This window comes from Lemur catta, chromosome 18 (assembly GCF_020740605.2).
Source record: "Lemur catta isolate mLemCat1 chromosome 18, mLemCat1.pri, whole genome shotgun sequence".
In the NCBI taxonomy this organism is placed as follows: Eukaryota; Metazoa; Chordata; class Mammalia; order Primates; family Lemuridae; genus Lemur; species Lemur catta.
The window spans coordinates 22,726,747-22,744,644 of NC_059145.1; the positions used below are offsets into that span (position 1 = coordinate 22,726,747).

Genomic DNA, 17,898 nt, shown 5'->3' on the forward strand with positions numbered 1-17,898 from the left:
CTAGGCACTATATAGGTACTGGCTGTGCAGTGATGAGTTAAACATACCTCTGTCCATGTGGAGTTTAGAGTTTTTTTGAGATTAATACCATAGTTCGTTAGTTGTGTATGTCTGATGTATGGTCATTATTCAAATTGCTCTGATGTCTGTTCTTTATAGATTTTTGTTTCCTTTTCTGTTCCAGGATCCAGTCTAGGATCACATATTGCATTTAGTTGTCATGACTCTAAAGTCCCCTCCATAATCAGGAACAGGTGTCCAGTCTTCCTTGGGCCTTTATTACACTGGTATTTTTGAAGAGGATAGCCTTGCAGAAATCTCTCAGTTTGTGAAATATAGTTTGTCTAATTCACTGGTTCCAAACACATATCATGTGGGGCATGTCTCAGAATCATCTGGGAACTCAGTGAACACAGATACCCACACCCTGTCCTATCTCATCCTCTTCTACTTCAATGAGCCTGGGCCACCATATTTTTTATTGGCTCTTCGGGTACTTCTGCTACACACCAAAGTTTGAGAACCAATAGTCTAATAATTTTCCCATGTCAGGAATACTCCATAAAATGATGTTGTGTCCTTTTCGGTACATCTCACAAGGAGGCATGCAACGTCAGCATGTCTTATTTGAGTTAAAGTGGTATCTGCCAGATTTCTCTATTGTGAAGTCACCTTCTCCCTTTGTAATTAATAAATTGTCTGGAGTTGACATTTTGAGGCTATCTGACCATCCCGTTTTTGACCCGATGATCTTGGCCTCCAGTGTTGATCTTGCCTAAGTCAGTTAATACCACAGTAATTGTAAAAGGTGATTTTCTAATTCAGTCATCTTTAATATTTCTTAGCATTCATCTGTAAAGAATCATTTTCCATTTTTTTCCATCCTCACCCTTTAAAAATATTTTTCAGTACCAGCATGGACTTAAGAATTGCTTTTTATTCACTGTATTATAATTCATTCATGTCATTCATCTTGATGCTCAGATGGCTCCTACTTTAGCCAGTGGAATCCCCTTTAAGTCATAGCCTGTGTCCTTTTGGCTTGTCCCTGTCACTTTTGAGCACTTCTGTATTTTATGCCATATAAGGCAGTCCAGGCTTTCTTTGTACTTTTGCTGCCATAGCCTTGGAATTGGCCGTTTTTTCCTTTCAGTGGAGAATGGTATCTAGAATCCAAGATCTGATTTCTATTTAAACTAGTTAGAACTTCATCCCAGGAAAAAAATACATGCCACCTATCCACCCTAAAAGTAAAAGCGCATTGCACAAACCATACCTGGGCTGCACCTAGGGAAAGTGTGATCTGTTTCTTTTTCTCTCCTTTCTCATTTCCATATCCATATATTCTTTTGTTTTATCCTCCCATAGCCAACCACTAATTCCCATGCTACAAATATTCTCTCTCTATCTCTCTTTGCTCCTGTCTTCACTGTGATCAAGTTTCTGAGAAGCGGTCTGCCCAGATACTTGGGTCATAATGCTTATGTCTTTGAAACTGTGATACACACCCACAAAAACACCTGTACTGGTTTGGGTTTTTTTGTAGTGCTTTTTACTTTTTCAAAGCATCTTTATGTCATGTTTTTATGTTTGTCCTCAAAACTCTATGAAGTATGTGGGACGGATTTTATTATTTTCCTTTTATACATGTAGAAAGTGAAACGAGATGAGTGAATGACTTTTTGACATTTAACACCTCTTTGTGTGTACTGTTGTAAGTTTGCATATCTAGAAATGCTGTCTAGGTACTATGCTTACAGTTCTCATAGATGATGAAGCCTGGGCTATGTCCCCATAGTTCAAAAAGCTGGGATTCCTTATCCTGAGTTGAAAAGGAAGGCAAGTCAACTGTATAGTGAATCAAGAAACAAGGAGCATTCCCTTTCTAAAAAGATACAAATACCCCAACTTCTTACTTCACTGCTTTTTCAGTTCATGTTCTACAAATATTGAGCACCTGCTGTGTGCCAGGCAGTGTTCTAGGTCCTAAAATGGAAACAAAATAGATAAAAATTCATGCCTTTAAGGATCTTACCTACTAGGCAGGGTGACAGCAGGTGGGGCATCAGACAATAAATAAAATAAATTAGATGTATAATGTATTAAAAGATATAAACAGAGTCACCAGATACAGTTGTGTAGGTTGCTCACTGCCAAAGTCTGTGCCTGTAATGCCATTGGGGATCTTGGATCCAAGTAAGTAAGGATGGAGTTGCCATTAAGTAGGATGTAAGAAGATACAGGTAAAATCAGGAGTTGGTTTTTTTCTTAACTTTATGTTGAAGTATAATATACATATAATCTAAGTAGGCAGCTCAGTGAACTGTCACAAATTGAACACGTCAGTGTAAGTAACATCAACATCAAGGAAACAGAACACGACTGGCACCTGAGAAGGCCCTACCATGTCCCTCCACTACCATGGCTTTTAACAGCATTTTATTAGTTTTGGCTGATTTTGTACTTTATATGACAGGAGTCATACAGTATGTATTTTTTTATTGTCTGGTTTCTTTTGCTTAAATTATGTGTTTTTGAGATTCATCTGTATTGTTGTATGTAGTGGTGGCTAACTTGTTCATTTTCACTGCTGAATAGTAGTATATAGTATGAATATACCAAGGTTTATTTACCTTGATGGGCATCTGGGTAGCTTGCAGTATTTGGTTATTACAGATAGCATTTGCATAAAGATCCTAGTGCCTGTCTTTATGTAGACATATGTAAACATGTCTGTTAGGTGTATACCTAGGAGTAAAATTGCAGGGCCATAGTGTATATGTCTATGAAGTTTTAGTAGACCCTGCCGAACAGTTAGTTCAAAACCAACTTATAGTCCACCAGCAGTGTATGGAGGAATGCAGTTAATGTGTTAAGTAAAATGTCTACTTCATACAATGCAATCAGATACACCACGTGCATTCCAAAGAACTGCACCAAAATATTATTTGGAGACAACTTTACTGTTAGCCTAGAAAATGGAAATAAATTAGCTAAAACTTACTGACATTATTAACTTTGATGAAGAAATTGATTACAAGTCAAATATACTAAAAATATTAATCCTGTATAATGATAACAATCAAATAATAGGATGAAAAAAGAGGCCCATTTATATAGCAAAATATAAAATATTGAGTATTAATTCTGACAGGATGTATGTGATCTTTGTAGGTATATCACAAAACTTTATGATCACTATAAAATTATTTTAGTAGAGACATGCTATGGTTCCAAAGAGGAACACAAATTATTATATCTTTTTTTAAATTGAATGAGATTATTTTAAAATTTCTTTGAAAATAAGTGTAAGAGAATGTCAGAGATTAATGTGGAAATTAAAGCATTTATCATATCAGATATTGAGACATATTATAATGAAAAGTGATTAAATGTTATGGAACTACATGAAATTTGAACAGCAGCCCAGAACAAAGTAGCTAAGCTAAAAATAGATATAATTATATGAATTTAAGAGGCAACATGGTATTAATAAAAATTAGTGCGGAGAATAACATTGAGTCTTTGGGTGCTAGGCTTTGTGATAAATGCTTTACATTTGTAGTTCATTTAGTGCTCTAAACAACACAGTAAAGTTAATATGATCATCTTCCATTTTGCAGATGAGGAAGTGAGTTTCAGAAAAAATAATTTGCTCAAGGCCCCACAGGTTCTTCCAGTAGAGGAGATAGGTCCCAGTCCAGTTGGACTTCAAGGCCACGAGAAGGACATGTCAAAGGAGAACAGATTAAAGGACACAATTTGTACCCAGTAGATAAGACAAAGGGTTAATATTGGTAATGTACACACAACTCAAATCAAACATAGGTCCTCAAATAGGTAAGTGAACAAAGGGTCATTTCATACCTGTGTAATAGCACATAATATGCAATTGCAAGGGAAATGCTCAAATTGGTTAGTAATCAAAGAATTGCAAATTGAAACAGTTTTGCATTATTATTATTTTTTTTTTTAGAGACAGGGTCTCACTCTGTCACCCAGGCTGGAGTTTCCCTCTGTCACCCAGGCATGATAATAGCTCACTGCAGCCTCATATTCTTGGGCTCAAGTGATCCTCCCACCTCAGCCTCCTGAGTAGCAGGAATACAGGTGCACACCACCACGCCTGGCTAATTTTTTAATTTTTTGTAGAGACAGAGATCTCGCCGTGTTGAGCAGGCTGGTTTCTAACTCCTGGCCTCAAGCAGATCTCTTGCCTCGGCCTTCCAAAGTACTGGGATTACTGGTGTGAGCCACCACGCCCGCTCAGCCTTGCCGTGTTATTTTTTACTTTTCTAATTTGCAGAATAATTTCATTGATTTGATGTGGTTTATAAAAATACATACATTTCCCTAAGATGAAAAAAATTAGTGAAAATGTTTGCTATGTTGATCTGGGTGATAGTTGCATGAGTAACATATACATGTCAAAATTCATCAAGCCTGATGCCACTGCACCCTAGCCCAGGCGACAGAGCAAGACTCTGTCTCAAAAAAAAAAAAAAAAAAATTCATCAAGCTGTACACTGAGATTTGTGCATTGTACTATACGTACCTCAATAAAAAAATTTTTAAATGCTAAATATACTAAAATGTAGCAAATGATAAAATGAGTTATTTTTAACTCAGAAAATACAGGTAAAAATAATTAGATGCTGCCAAGATTAAGGTTAGTATAAACCATTTTACCCCACAAATTTGAAATTCAACTTCTCTTGCGAGCCAGGGCAAAGATGGAGTTACGATCACTTGCATAACTCACAGTACCTATTAAGATAAGAACCAAGAGCCACGCAGAAGGAAGACAGTCAATACTGGTGTGAAAAAGCAGCAGCTTCTCCTATGGGTCCTCATAAAGGGATATTATATTATGTAATAAACAATATTCTCAATAACGCACTTGAGTTGTTAAAATAATGAGTTCTGAGGGTTGTTAACTTATGTTGTTTTTCAACATAAGCCAGTAGAGGAACGCCAAAACACAGTTCCAAAAAAGCAGTTTTACCTGGGATAAACCTTATGGTGTATGTAGGTTTCTAATGATTCTAGCTTAATCCAAGAATAAAATTTAGAGAATCTAGAGCAGTTTCTCCCAACTGGGGATAATTTTGAGGACATTTGGCAATGTCTGCAGACATTTTTGGTTGTCACAACCAAGGGTAAGATGCTGTTGGCATCTAGTGTGTAGAGAGGCAGGGATGCTGCTTAGCACGCTGCAAGGCACAGGACAGCCACCACAATAAGGAATTATCGAACTCAGAATGTCAGTTGTGCTGAGGTTGCATAATCCTGATCTAGAAGAATGAATAGGCAGTATATCATTGAGACCGTCCCTCATGAATATTAATATTACCACTAACCACTAGCTTGGACTTAAAAAAGGGAGAAAATATTGGCTAATGTACCCAAAGGATGTGCACAGGAAGGGGGTACAGATGTGGTTGCTATGGCCTGGCCTTCTAGTGGGCATAGTAACCCCTAGAAGATAGGCAGTAGCACAAAGAAATACAAGGTCTGTCTGGAAAGTATTGTTAATAGCCATTGTTAATATAACCAGAATGGTTTGTACAACATCGTTGTAACCTGGCAGTCAAGCAGAGGGGACTAGGATGTGCATGCGTGAACAATGATGACATCACTGTGCTAGTCAGTGGGGCGCTAGACGCCATTGAATGAGCATGTGTACTGTGTGGCCGTCGCATTCAAAATGACTGAGCGAGTAGAGCAATGACTCTGCCTCAAATTTTGCATTAAGCTTGAACATTCCTCCGTGGGAACTATTTGGATGATTCCGAAGGCTTTCAGGGATGATGCATTGAGTGCAGCGCAAATAAAAGTGTGGTCTCACTTCAAAGATGGTCGAGAATCTATTGAAAGGGAGGCACGTTCTGGAAGGCCTGCAACACGCAGAACACCTGAGAATGTTGAACGTGTACGGGTTAGGTTAAGAGACGCTAGGACAACTGTGTGAGGTCCCAAGGTGCCTACTTTGAAGGGGAATGAGGCGTCATTGTCCTATGTACAATGTCTCTTGTATCTTCTTCAATAGATATCTCTATTTTTTCATAGTACATGGCTGGATACTTTCTGGACAGACCTGGTATGTTTCTGTGGCCTAAGGAAGAATTGCCCTGTCAGGTGGTAGGTAGGTCTTAAGCGTTGGTGTGACCCCTCCACCAGCCTAATTGTATAAAAGCCAGTGAGGGCCCCTCTGACCTGGCAGATCCCTCCCTCTGCAAAGCTGTGTTCTCAGGAGGAATTAGGGCAGCTCTAGGGCACTGCATCCACTCACTCATTTGTGTCCTTACTACATCTGTTCTTTGCACTGTTTGCTGGCTTACAGCATCCTAAACAGCATCCAAGTAGTCCTTCCTGCCAGTTTTTTTTTGTTTGTTTTTTTGTTTTTGTTTTTTATATTTTGACCAACCTTTGAAGTCTGCCCATACTTTGCAGTAGATAACAATTGACTACCAATGTTGAAAACCCCTTTTCTCTCCATCTGTGGTCACTGATTCCCACTGGGTCACATCTTTCCAACATTGTTCCCAGAGAGGAAAGGGGGAGAGAGGAGGGAGGGAGAGAAGGAGAGAAAGAACTTTCTTCTTTTCATTCTAGTTCAGAAAATCCCTGAGGTATTTGGACCAGCTTCCATTACTTGCCTTAAAAAATGATTGTTGCCACTAGAGCCAGTAGGGAAAGAAGTAATTCTCCAGTAGAATGGGATTGTCTGCCCAGGAAAGGGGACAGTACTTGGCAGTCAATAAAAATATGCATCACTCCAGGAAAATATGTCCTTTTTACAAAAACAAAAGAAACTTTTAACTTTGAGATAATTTTTGTTTTTCTTTATTTCTTCTTTTTTAAATTATATTTTCTCTTTTTTTCTTTTTCTTCTTTTTTTTAATTTTTTTTTCTGAACCACCTAAGAGTAAGTTAAAGACATCATACCTGTTTACCTCTACATATTTCACTGTACATTTCATAAGATCAAGACGTTCCTTATATAAGCATATCACAATGATCACAAATAGAAAATTTAACATTTAACCTATAAGATTGCCTAATATACAGTCCAATTGTCCCAGTAATGCCCTTTTAACAACATTTCTTCCTAATTCAGGATAACACACTGCATCTAGTGTGATTCTTTAGTCTCCTTTACTTTGGAGCAGTTCTTCAGCCTCTTTTTGGCATTCATCACATTGACATTTTGGAAGTGTATGAGCCAGACGTTCTGTAGAATGTCCCTCAGTGTGGGTTTGTTGCATGTTCCTCATAATTAGATCTAGTAATATATTTTTGACAAGAATACTACACCGTGGTATGCTGGAGCCAGCTCGTACCAGCTCTTCAGAGCCAGTTCTCACATCTCTTTCCAACTCCGTGTTCTGTGATGTTACACTGGAAGCTTGAAATCAGCCCTGGTGGGAGGACTTGCACTGCAGAAATCAACAAATGCACAAATCAGACCTCCCACAGTCCCCAGTTTCCAGGAGGGAAGCATTTGCACTTACCAGCACAGCGCCTTATGTAGGTGAGGTTGTGTCCCGCTCAGCGCATAATGTCAGGAAACACATGATGCTGTTCTGTCCAATTATTGGCAATATCTTCTTCACTTGGTTAGGATGGTGTCTGTCAGGTTCTCCACTGAAGAGTTATCATTTTCCCCTTTGTAATTGATAGGTAACCGATGCAGAGATACTTTGTGATTTTGTAAGTATCCTGTCCTGTTTCTCATCAAACTTCCAGCCAATAGTTTTTACTTATTAAAGATTGTCTGAATCAATTGGTCCTGTGATAGTTGTACATGGTAATTTTCTACCTCTTTCATTTCTTCTACATTTATTTGTTGGTGTTCTATAAGTTAGTTTCTATAAACCTAATCTTTTTTTAAATCACTAGACACTCTTTAAGACTTAATCTTAAAATAGATAAATAATTAGTAATGGACATGGAAACAAACCAAGGTGTCCCAACAGTTTGTCAGGTAGTTCTAAATCCTGAGTATTTGTGACCACCTTATTAATGCCCATTGCTGTAACGCAGAATAAGTTTCCACTGAGTACTGCACTGATGTGGGAAGAGCACAGTGAGTCTTCAGAAATAACTTTTCCATCCTACTCTGAGTGTATGTTGATAACATACGGTCCTACCAACAGTGGAGGTGGCATTTAGAGTTATTATTCCACAGTCTTGGCTGATTCCAGTTTTTACCAAAAGCATGCCTTTGGGAGATTCCTGGTGAGAGATTTGCACAGGTGTCATAGAAAGTTAACTAGTGCATGACAGAGTGGAAAGAGCACTGGACAGGGAGTCCAGAGTCACCATGTGCTGGGGGATCAGACATTACACATTACACTTCATCTCCCTGATCTTCATTGCCAACCATCCTGTGTAAAACAATAGAAGTCACAGTTTCACTAAGTTCTTTTTCAAGTCCTAAAATTGCCTTTTATTCTGTTTTGCTATTTGGGAATCAAAACCTAGAATTCACCTCCTTGGCATGGTGTCTTGGACAACTGAGCCAATAAGCTAAGGATGAAAATGAGGTGTCCAGTGTAAAGCCTGAACCCAGTGACCTAGTGATTGAATTCATAATCTAGCTAAATTAGCCAGGAGGGCGTGGTACTGGGACTTGATACTGTTTCATATTACCTTTGTGCATTCAGCCACATCACCTGACTCACTTCTCTGGTTCTCTTTGTTTACCCACGACAGTCATGGAAACCCACCAGAGGATCCCGTTACCTTTCTGTTTGAGGAGCTCCCTCTCTCGAGTGTTAGCTTGCCCGGTCCCTATAAGGTTACCTCTGTTGCCATAGTTGGAAGTAAAAGAAATGTTCCGTCCTGGGCAGACTGCAATTTCAAAAGAACTTTTACGATTTAGGCATGAAATTCTGGAGTTCTTTGTAAGTCTTGATTAAATTTCACCAAATGAAATTGCTGAGAACCGAGCAAATACTGTTATTCTTGATTGATGCATTGTTTGGTGAACTCCACGAAGAAGTCACTTTTGTTTTTTATTTTTTTTTGAGACAGAGTCTCACTCTGTTGCCCGGGCTAGAGTGCTGTGGCGTCAGCCTAGCTCACAGCAACCTCAAACTCCTGGGCTTAAGTAATCCTCCTGCCTCAGCCTCCCGAGTATCTGGGACTACAGGCATGCGCCACCATGCTCGGCTAATTTTTTTCTGTATATTTTTAGCTGTCCAGATCATTTCTTTCTATTTTTAGTAGAGATGGGATCTCGCTCTTGCTCAGGCTGGTCTCGAACTCTTGAGCTCAAACAATCCGCCCGCCTCGGCCTCCCAGAGTGGTAGGATTACAGGCATGAGCCACCGCACCCAGCCCATGAAGAAGTCACATTGGCAATCAGTATTAGAACTCAAATCTTGTTGCCTTAAATTTCTAGAACAGTGGTTGTTAACTGGCAGGTGAGGTGGGGGCTGAGGGTTATAAAAGAATGTGGGTTTTGGCCAAACCACCCGTTCTCTTCTCTGCCTGGAACAAGATTTTGATAGACCCACTGCTTCCCCTCACCCTCACCCTCCTCCACCAGAACTGTGTCAGGGCCCCTCGGGTGGGTGAAAAAGTCCACAGGTGAGTTGGGTGTTTGCTCCCCACCCTTCTGGAGCTGTCGGAGCCTGGTACTTTCCAGGCTTCAGTTCCTCATTTCAGCATTTTTAATATTTAATGACCCTTCTAGGATAGAGAATTATTTGGCAGCTTCCTTAAGAGTATCTGCTTTAGGTCTTTTCATCTGTCTGCTGACCATCCATTTACTAAATTGAAAATTGGTGTCTGAACTATTTTTCGGGTGACTCATCTAAAGTTCTGATGAGGCAAGGAGGGGCTGGGGTGTCAGAGGAGTTGGTAGTAACTTTCCATTTATTTTTTTCATCTGTAATGTTTTTAAGATCCTAAATAATCTACTTTTTTTCTCTTCTCTAAGATTTTAAGGCAAATTTGAGTTGACAAAACTTTGAGTTCTGGCTTGATTTCAAACTCAAAGATGTTTTTGAGTTTCCCCCCTCGGCCCTCCTCCCTCTCCCTTGAACTTAAGGAATTCAACCTTTCTAAAATTTAATCTTGATCAACACCCACCTCACCTGTTGGATTAACCACTTCATCATCTTTCACCAGATTAGAAAACCACTGTCTCTTGCCTGAAAGACAGAGGGCAATTGATTCCTACAATCAACCTGGCTTCTCTTTGATATCATAATCTGTTTCGAGAGATTATAGGCGAGCTTTGAATTCCAAGGCTGTGGGCCTGTCAGCTTTTGAAGCAAAAAACTTTGAAGCAGATCCTCTGCCTCAGGTTTCAGAAGGGAGGCCTGTATGCTGGAGGATGAAATTTAAGGGAAACATGAATAATTATCACTGCTAGCATTGGAACATCCTGGGTTTTATTATTTGTTTATTTTATCTTATGGCTTTTAAAAGAATTGTTATTAGTTCGAGGTTTCTTTCGGGGGGGGGGGGGGGTTCTTTTAATTTTTCTTTTTAGTGTGATTTTTTTGAGAACCCCAATGAAATCACTTGTAAACCCAAGAGAAAAGCATAATCCTTTCAGAAATCCTCACTGAGCCTAGCTTTCTCCGTAAACCTATCCACTGTACATTTACGTTAAAATTCCCTAATGTTCCCCATTGAGGCACTTGGTATACTGGGAAACACTCCAGCTCAGATGCAAGAGATAGAAGGAAGGAAGGAAGAGTACAGGGCAGTTTCCAGGCCCATGAGTTCCATGTTCTTAAACACTATGCCCCTTCAAGTACTAATTATACAGGACTTAGGCAAGGAGAGGGTTATATGGAATTGTTTTTGCATGTGTTAATACTTAAAAGCTAACATACCACCAAAAAAATTTTTTTTAAATAAAGATCCCTCTATATCACTCATTGTTGTGATATTACACGATATAGTAATGGTATTTAGATATACTGTCACACTAAAGAAATAGATAAAGGCACATGTGAGTGTTATTGATAGCGGCAATACCCCTTCCACATATACTTACGTGTTCCTACCAGGCTATTGAAAAAGCATTCTTGTTAACTAAGGCCCAGAAGTTCAGTTTTTCTTTGGGATCTTTAAGGATGAAAGAAAAAAAAATGATGTAAAAATGATAAATTAGAGTTCATCAGACTTCAGTATAAAACAACAGAATTTTAAGTCTTCAAAGCATTTGCAATAACTGACTTTTAAGGCTTCACATTTTTATCTCTAATAGTACAAATATTAACTCAATAGTGCACCATTGACACAGAAGTGAATTTATATTTTTAATAATATTTGCATTGTGTGTGCACTGAAATAACCATGCCATGACACAGAGAAAAGAAATTATCTCAGGAAAACACTCAACAGATGAATCTAGGAAAATCTGCCTAGCCTAAAAATGAACTTGGAGAGATAAAAAAGTTGTCTCAATTTTCAGCCTCAAAGTTATTCCTGTTTCTTCCTGAATACTGCTCTTTAAACAGAATCCCCCACAGCTAATTAAAACACACACACACACACACACACACACACACACACACACACGATGTGGTTTCTTCTTAACCCTCAATGCGTCTCTCCACACACCCCCCTTTTCCCTGCAATGGTATGATCTGCATTTGATCGTAAACTGGAGGTGCCAAGCTGTGACAGCTTCCCCAACTCCACAGCCATTTGCTGCAACCTGGGGCAGCCCTGTGTTCAATGATGCTTTCCTTTTCCACCAACAGGGGCAAATCGAAGTAGACAGCGAAACCATCTTCAAGTTAGCAGCCCTTATTTTACAGGTAAGAATTGACAAACTGCCTCTTCCAACTCCCTTTTGTTTGTTAGTTTTTGTTAACTGCCTGCAACTCTGAAACTTTTGCATGGGCCAGTGTCTGCTGGATTTTTAAGCTAGTTGGTTGTTTGCCAATGAAAAATGTGAGCCACTGTCTTCTGTTTTATAATAGTTTGCATGAGCTATAGTGTGATATTGTATGTTTCAAAGAAAAATGAAATTTAGACTGCTCTTCGAGAAAAGAGTTAAAACCACATTCCTAGAAAAGAGCTCTGGGTTACTTAAATTTGGGAGGCAACAGTTGTTACAGCAGCTGTAATTTTCATTTAAATTTAGTAACTTTTGTATACATTTTCTTGAGGTTGAGTGAAAGAGCCCCTTTAGTTTTTTAAAGGCATTAGTAGCTGAAAAATGAAGTCTGTTTCCATGCTGGTTTAAAAAGTAAAGAGAAAAGAAATAGTATGTGTTGATTTACCTGTATCATGGTTTAAAAAGTCTTCGTCCAGTCTAAAAAGTGTGCCACTTGAATAGAAAAGCAAAAAGCATTTATCACGTGATCTTAGAAACATAAAGGAAGAAATAATCATCTGTGCTTTTTCATATATATATTTATTTGTCTCTTTTGTTAAGAATAAGAAATATTCCTAACAGGGATATTAGCATTTTCTTATCAATGCCAAATTCTTCGCCATGGCCATAGGGAAAGTGTTGCTGATAAACATTCTTCAAAACAGAACTCAGGGACTTAAACTAGGGAAAATGATCGAGATAAAATTCATTTAGCTTAACATAAATATATATTGATCATCTATCTTTTCTTTTCTTTTTTTTAGGAAGCCAAGGGAGATTATACCAGGTAATAATTCCTTTTCTGATACTACTATGCAAAATAACGCTAGCTGAATCATTTTATGCTGTTATTTTAAATAACAATGGACACAAAATCAAAGGAAAGTAGATCTCTAGGCAGGAGACTGAGATCTCTTCCCTCTTCAAATAGAGACCTATTCTTTCTGTGAATGAATCTGGGCATGACGCTTTCTTACAGTTTTTCAAGCCAGAATGACAGTGAATTGTAATCAGCAGCCCTCCAAAGTGCTGTTTCCTATCATCTGTTAATTAGTAAGATGAAGAAATCTAAAAAAAAAAGCTGTGGTAGTTTGTGCTGAGTTTTAAAAAAACTTATAATAGTCCTATGTTTGAAAAGTTATAATGTATGCACCAAAAGATTAAATCCGTCAGCTGCTTAGTTAAGGGATTAATAGGGGCTTTCTTTTGCAGCTGCCCTGAAGGGGCCTCACCCTTCATACACTTGACCTAACAGTTGTATTGTTGCTGCCAAGACACTTACTGGTTCTAACTGCCTCACTGGCCACATCCTCAGGGAGAGTTTATATTTGAATTCACCCTCTACCTGCTCCATTCTGTCCTTTTAATGCAATAGTTGGAGGTGCCGTAGAAACGGTTAAAGGTGGAAGCAAGGCCTCCCTCCTGGGCCAATGACTCCTTTGAAAGCCTTGTCTCTACCATGTTAATGTTCCACTCCTGGTAAACTTTATGCGTAGATTATTTACAGATCGCCTAGTACTCATTCCCAGCCAAGTCTTTGAATAATGTGCTCCTTAACAGACTGATAACAAAATACTGCCTCCCAAGCTTGAAAACTTCCAGTCTCAGAATAATATTTCACTTCAGACATGCCCAGCTCTCTGCCCACCTGCCCACTCCGGTTGATGGAATGGTCAGGGAGGCCACTGAACACCCCAGGATTCACTGATTCACTCACCACTCTCTCCGATCCGTTCTGCTTTGTGCTTTTTTTTTTTTTTTTTTTTTGAGACATTGTCTTGCTCTGTTGCCCAGGCTGGAGTACAGTGGCGTCATCATAGCTCACTGCAACTTCCAACTCCTGGGCTCAAGCAAATCTCAGCCTCCCTAGTAGCTAGGACTGCAGGTGTGCACCAGGACACCTGGCTAATTTTTCTATTTTCAGTAGAGATAGGTCTCACTCTTGCTCAGGCTGGTCTCAAACTCCTGTTCTCAAGCAATCCTCCCACCTTGGCCTCCCAGAGTGCTAGGATTATAGGCATGAGCCACCAAGCCCAGTCTTTTTTTTTTTTAATTGTTTTAGGTTAAGAAATATGCTTTGAGGGAATCATTAAAATCAGCAACACCAATTTTTTTTTAATTGAAAGAAAATGGCAAGGAATAAAACGAGGATAAAATAGTTTCTAGATTTTTATTAATGGCAAGAACTGCTGTATCTCTACTCTTGTCTAGGAATATCAGTTATGCGAGGAATGCCATCATTTCTGGGTGTGATTCTGCAGTCAATTGGTAAATGAGGCTTTCAGGGCCCAAAGTCACACTCTTCAGTCTGTGGATCCCCAACCCTGCCTCCCCCACTTCCTCCAGGTCAAGCACGTGAGACACCCTCTGAGTCTCAGCTTCCTCATGAGTAAAATGGTATTAATGCCTACTGCATAGGACTGTTGGGAGAATGCAATGAATGTAAACATTGCTGAGCGCAGTCTCTGGCATGCAGCAAGCTCTCCACACACTTTGGCTATTGTCATTAATTTAGTGGCATTTTTATCTTCCTCATCCTTATCATCATCCCCAAGGTAATCTCTTGGCTACGTCTTAAAAGACTTTTAAGACTAAGGCAGATCTGAAGAAGTTGTAATAACCTGTTGGAGGAAAGAATAGACGGAGAAAGGTTAGTCTCAGAAATCTTCCTTAGGGAAGATGCCCTGCCTGTGGCCGAAGGCGGCTTAATTAAAAGGGACAGTCCCTCAGTAGCCCAGATGTTTTAGCCCTAGGACTTCAAGGTTGGTCAGTGGACATTTTAAATAATGTCACAGTGGCTCAATCCAACCCTTTGCCTCAGCTTCAGCCTGTTCCTACTAGTTTCCTGAGTGATCGCCAGGCTGAAGAAGGGACGCACACTGTTCCGAAACTGTCCCAACTCTGCTGAGAGCGTGGGACGGGAATCACGCTGACTGGCGGCATCGCCCTGAACGGCCACTTGTCTTTTTGGAGCCTCGGTCCCCTCATCTGTAGAGTGGCATTCATCGAAGTAACGACTTTGCATGGTGGTCTTGAGGGGCTCAGTGATGTGGGAGAACTGTGTAAAGTGTAAGTTGCTTCACAAGCGTTAGTTATTGCCGACAGCGGTGAAAGAAATAATAACAAATGTGAACTTTGGTCGTAGGGCCTGTCATGGAGCAGAACTTTGGTCAGTTGCTACCATCCTCTCCCTATCTGATCTCCTCCTCCTCTATATATAGAGAGCATCTATTTTTCCTCTAAAGTTTTGTTTTAAAAAGTAAAATACCATGAGGCAATGTTATAGTGGTTAGAGCAAAGACTTTAGAATCAGCCTGATTCAAATGCCAGGTCTGCCACTTATTACCTGTGTCATCTTGAACAAATTACTTAAACTCTTCAAGCCTCAGTTTCCTCATCTGTAAAAGGGACTTGTAATAATAATACACACTCCATAGGATTGCTACGAGGATTAAGCGAATTAATGCTGTATTTAGAAAGTGCTTAGAACAGTTCCTGCAGTTGCCACTTACACATTCCACTCAATTGATGGACATGATTTACCACTTCCCTGTTTTCACAAGTATGAGCTGTTTCACATTTTTTTTGCTAATATAAATAATGCTGTGATGAACGCCTTTGTGTATTTTGGACTGTCGTTATGTGTGGTTATTTTCTGAAATTTCTCAGGTAGGAAGAAGCAAAGGGAAATTCCTTAAAGGAGACAAAGGGCTGAAAAAGTGTATGTGTTCTTGGTAGCATTCAGTTTCAATTATAAGAAATTCATGGCTTCATCCAGTAAGCGTCACTGAACGCCTAAGATATGTAAGCACCAGTCTAGGCATTGAAGATGCAAAGATATATATGGCAGGGGAATTGGACCTTCTGTCAGCGGCTACCTCTGTGGCCATTCTGGATTACACTTCTCTGTTGGTTGACATGTTGGTAGCTCTAGCTGTTGGCTTGTAGAACTTCAATGAGTTTTTTTCACTGAGATTTAAACGTTGACCAAAAGATGTCCCCAAACACCTTCTAGATAGGGCAAAGCAGCTTTTTCAATTAAAGCAGTGATTGAACACTTAATTCTTAAGGTTGCTCTGGCCTACTCCTTGGGAATATCTCCCTCTTTCTGGAATTTAGCATTTCCAAAGCTGAGCTCACCAACATCCCAGCCTCCAAACCAGCCCCCCTTCTGCATTCTCCTTAGAACTACATCTCCGTTCTTTCTTGAGTCATCTTGAAAAATTTCCCCTTTCTCTCCCCACTGTCTCTCTTCCCACCCTTTCCCCAACTCTCGGACACCTCCCTCCATTCCTTTGTTGAGCAGCACCACAGCTTCCTCAGCCCTCATCCTCCTCTACATAACCTGACTGTAAAAGTACGTGTGTGTGTGTGTGTGTGTGTGTGTGTTTGAGCTAACAATTGTGTGCTGACTATGACGTTATTTAAAATGTCCACCCTTCAGTCTCACCTCAGGAGTTCTCATTTCTACTTAACAAAGTAATACATGTAAAATTTAGGCCCAAAGAAATTGCCAGCGAGTTCCCAGATGTGTTCTGATTCCACCACATGCTACTGCCTGCACATGACCTCCAGTTTTCTTCCTAAGACAGATTCGATCATTGTGGTTTACTTCTAAAAATCCCGTACAGTTTCTCATTGCACACAGACACCTGGCCGACAACACCCCAACCTGGCATTCAAACCCCTACTCGATCTGCATTACACGTTTAACCTCCCCTAGTCTGTTGTTCATACTCCTTACTATCTGTTCCTGCCTATCTTCTCTTTTTCCCCCACATACCCTGTGGTATTTTGCCTTCACGGCTTTGCTCAAACTCTCCTTTCTACAATGACTTTGAAAACAACAGTCCTCCCCTTTTTATTTTGCTTCCTGCCATGTTTCCTTCAGAATATTTTAAGTTAACATTATCATAACCAGTAGGAAACCCTGCTCTCTGAAAGTTAATTAAAATAGTGGAGTGGGGACTTCCATTTTCTTTAAATAGCTGACAGTCTGAATTTCCAAGTCAGCCCTTAAACTGCAAAGATAACAAGCTACTTGGGTAACACAACACAGACAAACACAGAGAATTCCTAAAAGCTGACAGGGCAAGAAGGCAAGCCTTTATCACTCAGCCGCCAGCCAGCCACCAATGAGTTTGTAAAAGCAAAGCTTTTTTTTTTTTTTTCCTTAAGATCCTGAAAGGTGGAAGTTACCAAGTAACTGTGTGATTAGGGTGTTTCTGCCTGTAACAAAATGTGAATGACTACAATTTTCAATTCAGTGCTGGGTCAGAATGCGAGTATATTAACACGCACCTTCAAATAGGAAGGAAATATTCACAATTTACAGCTGTGCTACAAAATGCAGCTGTTTCCCATGGGAAAGGAACTTCTTTGGATGCCCTGAGAGTGGTTAATGAAGGGAGGGGAAAAAAATCAAAGGCTTTCAAGCAATTGGCCCCTTAGTTCTTACACCTCTGGAGCACTTAAAGCTCTAAAATATAATTCCATTTCCAGGGCCTTTAAAATTAGTTACAGTAATAAAAATATCAGCTCCCCTGGGTTATGTGCTGTGCTCAGTACTTACTGGCATCAACTTATAGGAGCTTTGGAATTTAACTGCTTGGGTTCAAATCCAGGCCCAACCACTTGCTGTATATATCACTGTGGGTAATTTACCTAACCTCTCGGGAACTCAGTTTATCTTCATAAGCATTACTTGGCATTATTATTGTTGTAATTATTAACATGTTTAACCCTCACAGCAACTCTGTGATGATAGGCACTATTATTGTCCCCATTCTACGATAGGAAAACTGAGCACTGGAGCCTTTAAGTAGTTTACTGTTTAGGTCACGTAGCTAGACAGTGGCAGACTGGGACTCCAAGCTGGATGCTCTTTTGGGAGTTTCTCTTTTTGTATCACAACACAAACTTTTAAGAATCGTTGCCTTCCTTGCCAGCAGAATAAAGAAGGCTGACTTGATGGAAATTGAACATTTCTGTCTTATTTCAAGCCAGGCCTTTAATGAATCAACAAAATGCTTTTGTGAAAAAGAAAA

At 39.7% G+C, this 17,898-nt stretch overlaps 1 protein-coding gene across 4 annotated transcripts in view; it reads left to right on the forward strand.

Moving 5' to 3' along the window:
* The window catches only part of FRMD4B (FERM domain containing 4B), a 293,677-nt gene that overhangs the window by 221,397 nt on the left and 54,382 nt on the right, over positions 1 to 17,898 (forward strand). For all 4 annotated transcript variants that reach the window (XM_045529652.1, XM_045529650.1, XM_045529648.1 and 1 more), the window contains 2 exons: positions 11,733 to 11,789; positions 12,616 to 12,638. In XM_045529652.1, the coding sequence (XP_045385608.1) occupies positions 11,733 to 11,789; positions 12,616 to 12,638 (80 nt within the window). The remainder of the gene's footprint in view (positions 1 to 11,732; positions 11,790 to 12,615; positions 12,639 to 17,898) is intronic.